The sequence below is a fragment of the Caenorhabditis briggsae genome (assembly GCF_000004555.2).
Source record: "Caenorhabditis briggsae complete genome, chrV, whole genome shotgun sequence".
In the NCBI taxonomy this organism is placed as follows: domain Eukaryota; kingdom Metazoa; phylum Nematoda; class Chromadorea; order Rhabditida; family Rhabditidae; genus Caenorhabditis; species Caenorhabditis briggsae.
Genome location: NC_013488.2, coordinates 1,606,182 through 1,617,353, shown reverse-complemented (window position 1 = coordinate 1,617,353; position 11,172 = coordinate 1,606,182). Strand labels below are relative to the sequence as shown.

The 11,172-nt window shown below is 41.7% G+C and overlaps 6 protein-coding genes across 6 annotated transcripts; 4 read left to right on the top strand and 2 right to left on the bottom strand.

The window, feature by feature from the left end:
* Positions 1 to 611: 611 nt before the first annotated feature.
* CBG00841 lies at positions 612 to 1,226 on the top strand (the record flags this gene model as incomplete). The annotated part of the gene is made up of 1 exon (XM_002635398.1): positions 612 to 1,226. The coding sequence occupies one exon, from the start codon at positions 612 to 614 to the stop codon at positions 1,224 to 1,226; it is 615 nt and encodes a 204-aa protein (XP_002635444.1).
* A 659-nt stretch (positions 1,227 to 1,885) lies between these two features.
* Positions 1,886 to 2,783, top strand: CBG00840 (the record flags this gene model as incomplete). Its single annotated transcript, XM_045236650.1, has 3 exons — positions 1,886 to 2,104; positions 2,177 to 2,405; positions 2,455 to 2,783. The coding sequence occupies 3 exons, from the start codon at positions 1,886 to 1,888 to the stop codon at positions 2,781 to 2,783; spliced, it is 777 nt and encodes a 258-aa protein (XP_045091675.1).
* A 533-nt stretch (positions 2,784 to 3,316) lies between these two features.
* On the top strand, positions 3,317 to 4,623 carry CBG00839 (the record flags this gene model as incomplete). The annotated part of the gene is made up of 3 exons (XM_002635396.1): positions 3,317 to 3,422; positions 3,473 to 4,083; positions 4,156 to 4,623. The coding sequence occupies 3 exons, from the start codon at positions 3,317 to 3,319 to the stop codon at positions 4,621 to 4,623; spliced, it is 1,185 nt and encodes a 394-aa protein (XP_002635442.1).
* Positions 4,624 to 5,424: 801 nt separating this feature from the next.
* On the top strand, positions 5,425 to 6,904 carry CBG00838 (the record flags this gene model as incomplete). Its single annotated transcript, XM_045236647.1, has 4 exons — positions 5,425 to 5,467; positions 5,578 to 6,188; positions 6,234 to 6,502; positions 6,556 to 6,904. 4 exons carry the CDS (start codon positions 5,425 to 5,427, stop codon positions 6,902 to 6,904), a joined length of 1,272 nt encoding a protein of 423 aa, XP_045091674.1.
* Positions 6,905 to 7,043: 139 nt separating this feature from the next.
* CBG00837 lies at positions 7,044 to 8,193 on the bottom strand (the record flags this gene model as incomplete). Its single annotated transcript, XM_002635394.1, has 6 exons — positions 7,044 to 7,229; positions 7,275 to 7,370; positions 7,416 to 7,537; positions 7,585 to 7,866; positions 7,912 to 8,065; positions 8,110 to 8,193. The coding sequence occupies 6 exons, from the start codon at positions 8,191 to 8,193 to the stop codon at positions 7,044 to 7,046; spliced, it is 924 nt and encodes a 307-aa protein (XP_002635440.1).
* Positions 8,194 to 9,499: 1,306 nt separating this feature from the next.
* CBG00836 lies at positions 9,500 to 9,757 on the bottom strand (the record flags this gene model as incomplete). Its single annotated transcript, XM_002635393.1, has 1 exon — positions 9,500 to 9,757. One exon carries the CDS (start codon positions 9,755 to 9,757, stop codon positions 9,500 to 9,502), a length of 258 nt encoding a protein of 85 aa, XP_002635439.1.
* Positions 9,758 to 11,172: the final 1,415 nt, after the last annotated feature.

Sequence of the window (11,172 nt, the reverse complement as noted above, 5' to 3'; positions counted from 1 at the left end):
AGGACGGTTTTGATGAAAAGCATAAAGTGGTTGGGAGGAAGTACCCAGTAGTAGGCGACAGAGTATTGGTGAAGATTCCTGCGGAGAAATTGGGAGCCAGAAATGCAAAGTTGGTTAACCCATGGAAAGGGCCGTATAGAGTGGTAGCAACGACGGTAAACTCCGCAGAAGTACAGCTCATAGGAGGAGAAGAGAAGTTATGGATCCCGTGGGAGCAACTTCGGAAGGTTCCAAAAGAGATGGCAGAGGTGAAGTGTGAAACCGAGGCTAGACGGGGACAGCGCGGTAGAAAAAAGAAGGTGGCGGTGAATGTAGTAGAAGAAGGGAAACACTGAAAAAGATGATGGGAATTTGACGTTGGATAATGTAAATTCTTACAGAAAAGAAGAGAAGGAGGAATGCGGATGCCAGAAAGGAAAAGCTCACTATGTGGAAGCCTTGGGAGGAGAGTGTCATGATCCGAAGAGTTTGGCGCTGAGTACATTGGCGAGGAACGAGAAGATCGCTTCTGAAGATGTAAATCTCATGAAATGTGAAGAGGACTTTCGGAAGAAGCTCGGCAAGTCGGAAAGACTCGAAGCACTCAGAAAATTCGCTGGAATTTGTCCCACATGGGCCAGCAAGATCATGAGAAACGACTGGACGGAGGAAGATTGGAGTGGAGAGAGGCCGCGGAGAGCTTGAAGAAGGAAGTGATGTATAGGAATCAACCGCAGAAGGCGATAATCCAGGAGAAGTATATTCTCGTGGGTCAACGGATGGGATTGAAGAGTAAGGCAGTTTTCGAAGTGAGAACGGCAACAATCTCGACGTGGAAGCAGAAGTTTGGATGGGAGAAAGTGGAGAAGGCGGTGGTTCTGGTCGAATGGACGAAGGACGATAAGCAGTTGAAGGCGTTGGTGAACTTGGTGGAGGAGATAGCCAAGGAAGTTTGGGAATTGGTGGTGGTACCGGCAAGAATGGAGTGCGGATACGACGAGGTTGGAGGAGTCACCGAAAAATGGCAGAAAGTAAGGAAGACGGCGCTGAATGTGGAAGTCGTAGATCCAATGACTCCAGTAGGACCCAAGAAGATGCCGTTGATCCTCTGCGACTTGAAACCAGGATCGCTGGAGAAGATGATGGAATACTTGGCGTGCGCCATCCCAGGCCACTCGTTGGTGGATCGACTGAGAGCAGACGTTGAAGACTCAGAGCCAAAGATCAAGAAGCACCGTGCAAATTGAGGACAAGGCGAAGGAGCCGAATATATTAAATTTTTATTGTTGTTCTGTTTTGTAGTAACTAGTGAGGTCAATAGGACAGTTAGAATTTTTATGAGTTCAATAGGACGTTTCAATTTTTGTAATCTGAGGCCGTTAAGACATGTTAGGAAATCTCTTGTGTTATTGTTTGAGTAGGAAGGCGTAGGGTCACGTGACGGTAATTTCAAAAGGAGTATGAGTTGAGTATAAGTCGAGTGGTCCTGTACCTTTCATGCCACCGGTCAGGGGTCCGGTTTTTCGGAGGAGGGGGAAGTTGCCGGTAGGCATGCCCGCCAACTCATCAACCCTTTCTTACGGTACTACGCGCCCACTCGCAACGACGCTCCGCTATTCCGCTGATGCCGTACGCGTACCGCCCGTCTCGCCGACGACGTGGCAAGTCGTGTTTTTAGTTAGTTTTGGTTGAGTGTTCTTTATAGGGTAGTTTTGAAGTGTGTTTTAGGGTTTTTGCTGGTTTTCCATAATATTTTATATCGTTTGTACTATTTTAGTCCTTGGATAAGGATAAATTAGTAATTTTCTCGACTAAATCTCTTTTTATCGTTTACAAAGGCCACTGAATCCGAACCATCGGATAACTAGTAATCAATGGATGCAAGGAGCTTCTTCCGTTCAATCCGATGATTCTCGAATTGATTGCTCCACTGGAAAACAACACTGTACCAGTGTGTATTTCGGGCTGCGCCCGTAACTGGGAACGTGTCGGTGGGTTTTCGGTTTACGGAGTGAACGGACCAGGACGATTGGTTAGTGGACGGTTCAGACCAATTGAGTGCTCGGCTTCGTCTCCATTCTCATGTGCTGAGGCTTCGAACAAAGCGTATCAAGGACTATGTCAGGTTAGTAATTTCCAACTTTTTAGCTCCTAGCAACCAAGTCAATTGCTATAATAAGATTTGTTATTTTTGCAGGGAGATTACGGTGGAAGTGCCATCGCTAACATAGATCAACGTTACGTCATGCTTGGATTCTATGCCGGCGATAACGAAGAATGCCAAGGAAACACAGAAAATATGGATCCATTCAAATTCGTCAACCTTGGACACTATCGTCAAGAAATCTGTGAGACCACTGGAGTTTGTGTGCCACCATGTGAAGTGGACGTCACTCCAGGACCACAAAGCCCCATCGACTACCGTCGTTTCAGAAGAAGAAAACACGACTGCTGAGGAGGAGCCTACACTTGAAGGAGGAGCCTACACCACGACTGCTGAGGAAGAGCCTACACTTGAAGTTCTTTCTACTGATCCTCAGGTACCATATGAAAAACCCGGTACACTCAAAAACACAACTGCTGGAGAGGAAATCAAAGCCGAGACTTTTGCTCCGTTGATCGTTTCAAACAGTTCTACGGAAGGAGACGTCACCAACGCTGAAATATTTGATCCAACGAGAATTGGCTTTGATGGAGAAGTCATCAAGGCGGAGACGTTCGAGCCCATGGAGATTGATCATCGTGGATCAACCAGAGCCGACCGCATCCGAGACATCCATATTCATATTCATTTGAACAAGTGATTTTAGATTGATGAACATTTTAAATAAAGAATTCGAAGCATAATTTTGTGTTTTTTTTTTACATCTTTCAAGTGAAATCTTATAGAATTCATAAATCACGAAAAAATCGGATTATGGAAATTCAGAGATGGGTTCTGATCCAGTGGAAAATGTCGGAAAGATAACTAATATTTTATTGATAAGTTAACCAAAACTTGTTCTTTTTTGCGCCATCCAAGTCCAGAATCTTTTTGACCACCTCTGCAACCAAATCAGCTCGTGCCTTGTTCTGATAAATCTCAAATCTAACGTTTTATATCTTGAAGATTCTTGCCCTAAAACTCCTTTAAGTGCGATGATCTTATTCACCCACTCTTTATTGATCTCTGATCAAAAATGGAAAACCTTTTCATCCCACGCAATCAAAAATTTGGCTTCGCCTCCTTCAACAATTTTTACGACCTATAATTCGATCATAACGATAGTTTGGGACTATAAAAACCCTCTGCCGTTTTCCAAAAATCATTCTATTCTTTCTTCATCCATCTTCTACTATGAAACTACTTCATCTTCTGCCACTGGTAGTCTTCGTCGTTGGTGTTGGAGCTGGAAAGATTTCGGAACAAGAGAATGAACAAACTCAACTGATTTGTGGAAAAAGTGAGTTTTCAGAAAAACAGGGAACACATCTATTGAGAACCACTTTTCAGAAGCCGATGGCTACAGTCGAAAAGTGATCAACGGAGAGTATGTGAAGAAAGGTGAACATCCATGGGCGGTTTCTGTCTACACGAGATACTACGATGAGAAGAACGAGTCCCAGTTTATTTACGGGCCCGGAACCATGATTTCTTCTCGTCACATCATCAAATTCAACTCCCTCTTCTATTCTACTAAAAATCTGAACCTCAGCGGACGGGAGTATACTGGATACAAAGGAATATGCGAAGGAGATAATCTTATTGTGCCACAGGAGCTCCTCTCCAGATTTGACGTCGATTTGGAGTATCTGAACGATATGAATGGGAATCGCGAGTTCCGTAACACGATTGCAAAAGTCACAGTGATCAACGGATGCAAGCAGCTTCTTGCGTCCAATCCGATGATTCTTGAATTGGTTGCTCCACTGGAAAACAGTACTGTACCAGTGTGTATCTCGAACTCTGCTCGCAACTGGGAACGTGTTAGTGGGTTTTCGGTTTACGGATTGAACATAACAGGACGATTGGTCAGTGGACGGTTCAGGCCAATTGAGTGCTCGGCTTCGGCTCCCTTCTCATGTGCTGAGGCTTCGAACAAGTCTTCTCAAGGATTATGTACTGTCAGTTTTTTTCAAATTTTCAGCTCTTGTGGACCAATTCAATAGGTATAATAAAACTCGCTCTTTTTCCAGGGAGATTATGGTGGTAGTGCCATCACTAAAATCAATCATCGCCACGTCATGCTTGGATTCTACGCCAGCGGAAATTACGAATGCCAAGGAAACACCGAAACAATGGATCCATTCAAATTCGTTAACCTTGGACACTATCGTAAGGAAATCTGTGAAACTACTGGAGTCTGTGTGCCACCACCTGAAGAGGACGTCACTCCAGGACCACGAACAGAAGCCCCATCGACTACAGCTGCTCCAGAAGAAGACACCACTGCACACTATTCCGTCAACGGAGAAGAGATCAAGGCCGAAACTTTCGCTCCGTTGATTATCTCAAACAGTTCTACGGAAGGAGACATCATCAACGGCGATGGTGGAGAGGTCATCAAGGCGGAGACGTTCGAGCCAATGGAGATTGATCATCGTGGATCAACCAGAGCTGATCGCATCCGAGACATCCATATCCATATTCATTTGACCAAGTGATTGTCGATTGATATACTACTGATATAAAGAATTTGAGCATTATTTTGTGTTTTTTGTCTCTGAACTGAGACGTAGACGTCAGAAATCAAATCACAAAAAATGTCAGTCAGAAATATAGAAATCGGAAATCTAAACAAAAAAAAAACAATTCTGGTCTTGGATCTTCCTCACACCATCCTAGTCTAGAATCTTTTTGACCACCTCTGCAACCAAATTAGCTTGCAACTTGTTTCGATTCTTTATAAACACAAATGCTCCTCTTCCGAAATCGGACTTCTTCAGGATTTTTGAAAAATAATCGGAAGCGATATTTTTGTAGTTTTTGTAGCCTTGAAAATTACTAATGACTATGTTCTCAAGTCATAATTATTTTTTTTCTTTTTTGTCTGTGGTCACTAATAAGTATTCATGAATCAATAACCTGTAGCTGATACAGTAGGACGAATCCCTAATTTCGGAAAGCACCGGAAGCCTAGGAAGAATTGGTACCATATAGGATCATGGGGACTCTAAAGGTCTTTTGAATCCTAGAGGTCCCAATTCTAACTTCATACCTTGGGGATCCTTGTCCTAATCAGTCCTTTGTGTGTGATAATCTTTTTCAGTCTCTACTTTTGATCTCTGATCAAAAATGGTAAACCCATTCATCACACGCACCACGAAAAATGTTCGAAAAATAGGCTCCGCCTCTTTTAACAATTTTTACGACCTATAATTTATTCATAACGATTGTTTGGGACTATAAAAACCCTCTGCCGTTTTCCAAAAATCATTATATTCTTTCTTCATCCATCTTCTACTATGAAGATACTTTCTCTTCTACCACTGGTAGTCTTCGTCGTTGGTGTTGGAGCTTGAAAGATTTCGGAACAAGAGAATGAACAAACTCAACTGATTTGTGGAAAAAGTGAGTTTTCAGAAACACAGGGCGCTCTAATGAGAACCACTTTTCAGAAGCCGGTGGCTACAGTCGAAAAGTGATCAACGGAGAATATGTGAAGAAAGGTGAACATCCATGGGCCGTTTCCGTCTACGTCAGATACTACAATAAGAAGAACCAGTTCAAAACCCTTCTTGGACCCGGAACCATGATTTCTTCTCGTCACATCGTCGCTTTCAATTCCCTCTTCCGTTCTACTGAAAATCTGAATCTTCTCGGAATGGAGGATACTGGAATCAAGGGAATTTGCGAAGGAGACAATCTCATCTTGCCACAGGAACTTCTTCCCAGGTATGACGCCGATTTGGAGTATCTGAACGATATGAATGGGAATCGCGAGTTCCGTAACACGATTGCGAAAGCCACTGTAATCAACGGATGCAAAAAGCTTCTTCCTTCCAATCCGATGATTCTCGAATTGATTGCTCCACTGGAGAACAGCACTGTGCCAGTGTGTATTTCGAACTCTGCACGCAACTGGGAACGTGTTGGTGGATTTTCGGTATACGGGATGGACAGACCTGGACGATTAGTTAGTGGACGGTTCAGACCAATTGAGTGCTCGGCTTCGGCTCCTTTCTCATGTGCTGAGGCTTCTAACAAGTCTTCTCAAGGATTATGCCAGGTTAGTAAGAATTCGAAGTGCAGGTTTTATCTCCTAGATTTGCAGGGAAACTTCGGTGGAAGCGCCATCGCTAAAATGGGTCATCGCCATGTCATGCTTGGATTCTACGCCGGCGGAAACTCCGCATGTAAAGCAAACACCGAAACCATCCCTCCATTCAAATTCGTCAATCTTGGACACTATCGTCAGGAATCTGCGAGACCACTGGAGTCTGTGTGCCACCATCTGAAGAGGACGTCACTCCAGGACCATAAACAGAAGCCCCATCAACTACAGCTGCTCCAGAAGAAGAAGGCACCACAACTGCTGAGAAGGTGTACTGGACTCATAGAGGTTCGACTGCTGAGGCGGAGTATTTTCCTCATAGAGTTCGTTTTACTGATTCTCACGTACCACATCAAGATCTTTTCACATTCAAACCCCCAACTGTCCCTTCCGTCGCTGAAGAAGAGATCAACGCCGAAACTTTCGCTCCGTTGATGATCTCCAACAGTTCTTTGGGAGACGACGTCATCAAGGCGGAGACGTTCGCGCCAATGAAAATTGGCGGTGGTGCAGAGGCGATCAAGACGGAAAAGCTCGCTGCAATGAGGATTGGAGGTGATGGAGAGGTCATCAAGGCGGAGACGTTCGAGCCCATGGAGATTGATCATCGTGGATCAACCAGAGCTGACCGCATCCGAGACATCCATATTCATATTCATTTGAACAAGTGATTGTCAACTGATTAACCACTGATATAAAGAATTTGAGCATTATTTTGTGTTTTTTGTCTTTGAAATGAGACGTAGACGTCAGAAATCAAATCACAAAAAAAATGTTAGTCAGATCATAAGTACTTTATTGATAAGTTAATCACAGCTTGTTCTTCTTCACACCATCCAAGTCTAGAATCTTTCTGACCACCTCTGCAACCAAATCAGCTCGTGCCTTGTTCTGATAATGCTTATCCTTCTTCACAAATACAGATGCTCCTTTTCCTGAATCGAACGTCTTCAGGATTTTAGAAAAGTCATCGAAAGGGATATCATATTCATAGTCCTGAAAAGTACCCATGATTGCTTTTTTTCAATTTTTTTAACCTACAAAATGCTCCAAATCTTTGTATTCTTTGAGCGATTCAAAGATAATTTCCTCCTCCACAATGATGTCTCTCCCGGCGAAAATAATAAAGTTCTTTGTCTGAAATTCAGGTTTAATAATTCAAATTCGCTCTAATGAACTTACATCTTGCTTCTGTAGTTTCTGAATGTACGGTAGAGTTTTGTCAAGCCCACAGCGAATTACAGAACGGAGAGCATTGATTGCCTCCTCACCATCTTGAACTTTGAGACCAAATGAGTGATACACTAGAATATTAAAAAGAAATGAGACTTAATTGAGATCCAATACTTACTTTTATAAATCATAGCATCCCCTAGAAACTTTGGGAGCATATTGTAGACAGATTCAAGACGTTGATATCTTGACAGTGGACGAAGGGATTTATGGAGTCGTAAGCCCACTGGATTCATCATCACAAGTCCGGTAGCCGGAAAGGTTGTAGCCGTCATGAGCGCATTCTCACATCCTCTACTATGCGCCAAAAATATCACTTTTCCAGAAAGCGACATGTCTTTCAGAAATGCATTTGTGTAGCTCTGACGCTCCTCGTTACTGTGATCCTGTCCAGCGTACCCTAAAACCAAGACAATCAGCAAATTAAAAAAAAAAAACTACTAACCTTCAGTCTGCTTGAATCCTGGATAATTGATTCCTATGAACCTAACGCCCATTGCATCCAACCTCTGGCGGATGAATTTGAAATCCTTATGGGATCCAGGAGACCCATGAAACGCAACTACAGTACCTACAGAGGAGCCAGAGGAGAGGGAATCCTAAACAAAAAATTTTAATTTTAGAAAAATAGGAGAAATATTACCTCATAAACAGCCTGGACCTCCGCAGCTTTACCATCCAGTTTCTGAAACTTCACTAGCTTTCGATGCACTATGGGTTCACTCATTTCTGTAGATGCGATTGAAGCAAAGGTTCGATTCGAGACAATAGTTTTGAGAAGAGAATAAGAATGTCTTCCAAAAATCATCACTAGCAGAACGGGAGGTGAATAAAAAGAGAGAAAAGAGAGGAATGACTACGCCTCTAACGTTTGTCCTCTGTGTCGTCTGATCAGCCACTCTGTGTAGTCGCTCTTGTCTGTAGTCTCATGTGTAGTCTGCTGGATTGCTGTTGGCAGGTGAGACAACGGGTTCACGTATGTGTTCATGTGTATTACCGTTGATTTTGAAGACAATTGTTCTTCAGGAAAAAGCTTTCCGAAAAACATATTGAAACCAGAAATCAGTTATTTTTCTAGCAAATTTTGTTTCTAGCATACATGGGGCCCTGCCATAGTTTCTTTTAGAATCAATTTTTCTGGACTAACTAACTTTGATATTATAGAAAAACTCAAGAACTACAAAGTGATATTATTTGGAATACTGTATCTTGCCTGTGAACAAAGTTACAAGTCAAAAACTTGTGAGCTACTCGGTCACAGCTGTATGGTCTTGTAATTTTGTTCATAAACAAGATAGAGTTTTCCAAATACTATCATTTTGCAGCACTCATTGGGTTCTCTCATCTCTTTTTTAGTTGGTTCAAAAATATTAACCCTAAAGGGAATCATGGCATTTTCAAACATGGTTTCTAGATAAATTGGTGAGCACGTACCATTCTGTTAGGATCCAAATATAAACCAAAAATAGTAACACAAAACTAGAAGTTATATTCAGTACATAAATGGTATTACTCTGGTCTTTCTTCCATTCGTATTACAGCCAAAAATTAAGTCCAGTAGAATGACCCCCTTAAGGAAATTATTATTTTCTGTATTATTTCTCCGATTTTTCGACAAATTTCAACCATTTTTTGACAATTTCCATTTTCAAAGCTTTTTTCCGGTACTTATCTGTAAATGCGCTATAATGCGAATAATCGTATACCGATTTTTGTGAAAAAAGGTAAAAATCGATCACTGAAAATTTTCTTCGATTTTCTTCGATTGAATGCTGGGGCTTTTGTGTTGATGAATTGATAACGAAAGTCCTTTCCGGGGATCTGAAAATTCGGAATTAAGATTTGGTACCATACTTGTAAACCGGGACTCTGCGGACCTTGCCATAGGTTCTTTACGAATCAATTGTTTTACCAACTAAACTAAATTTAAGAGAACTCAATGGATACTACAAAATGATACACTTTGGAAAACTGTATCTTGTCTTTGAACTAAGTTGCAAGCCAAAAACCGTCTCAGCTACTCAGTCACAGCTTTATGGTTTTGTAATTTTGTTCGTAGGCAAGACACAGTTTTTTTTCTTGTAAAAGTAACGAAGAGCTCTGGACATCTTTTCATAGTCCATTTGTGGGTTTTCAGTTTCAGCTCCCCACAACTCGGCAGCACGATTAGGCTTTACAAATTTGAATTTCAAGTTTGGCTTGTCTGTCCAGACAGCACAGTCTTCGTTGACGTCGTCGGGAAGATCATGAAGGAAAGCCAGAAAACGAGTATTTCCATTTGGGGATGACATTTTAGTGATGAGATGAAGGATCTGAAATAGGATGAGATTGTTAGTTAGGCAGAATGAATGGAGCATGGCGATCAGAGCACGAAAAACAAAGAAACGAGTAGTTTGAATGTTATGGAAAGGCTTTTATGGTCTTCCACGGTATTCTCTTGATCAAGAATGCCGACAAAGGGGATAGATCAAAACAACATGAGGTGAAGGAGTCAATTCAATTCTTCTCGGAAGGCTTTTTGGATCCGAGTGACACTAACTATGCGTTTACGGTTAGCAGACTTATAGTTTACAACTTCTACTTGATGACAAATAGAGAGGAGGAAATTTGAATTTCGTTTTTAACTCAAAACCACGGATAGTATGTGATAGTCAGAAAATAGAGAAACAGTTTAATGTATGAATAAAGGAAAGCTACAGTACGCTACAGTAGGATGCCTCTGAATCCTAGAAATGATCAAAGACTGTGCATTGGAATGATACGAAAGAATATCAGTAGTAGAAAGTCTGATATCAAAGCTATAAGGTTATAAAATATGATAGCACAGCAAAGCTTATCAAGTTGCAGCTATTACGAGAGAATGGTAGCCAGAAAGAAGAGTGTGGAAAGGACAGTATGCCACAGTAGAAAAAAGCGGAAAAAAGAATCAATGAAAAAATAGCAACCGGAAGAGAGAAAGTAGTCAGAGCATCGACACAAACTGAATGAATGAATGACTAACAAAAACTAAACTCTAACACATGGCTAACAGATGGGCGGCGCCTTTTCAGTCAATGCGGTCCCTCTTGTCTACCGTAACGACAAAGGATCTCGGCATACTATGAGGAAAGGCATATGGAGACGGTACAGGAAGTGTCACTACCGAAATTTCCGAAATAAGACTCCTTTGACTTGCCAACAATTATAAAAGAACCGCATAGTATGGGATCATAGGAATTTTGGAATTTTCAAGAATATATAAATTTTGGCTGGAATAGGTAAGATATGAAAGAAGTTCTACAGCAATTTTTTTCCCGGAAATTCAGGAATCGGGAACGTTCTCAACATATTTCTTGGAACATTGAAATTCGAGATCCATCCGATTGCTCCGAAACCATTTCAATCCATATTTTGGAAACTACTGTTTGCAATGATGTGGGTCAAAAAGAGAACTCTTGGATTTTAAAGAATTCTGTGTTCGAAATTCCAGAAAGAACTGTTATTTCTGGTTTGGAAATGGGCGGCTCGCGTGACGTCTAATGTAAGCTTTGATGAGCTAGCAGGTTCATATCACACGGATGCTAATTACTTGATCAACTCTGAAATGAGTTATCGCTTGTCAAAGTTGATTCATCGTCTCGGCTGTCGGCGCCAATATTTTCACAAGTTTCTGAGCACATTATTCTGTGTATTAATTAGGACTTGTGGGAGACTTGTGCAAGACTTG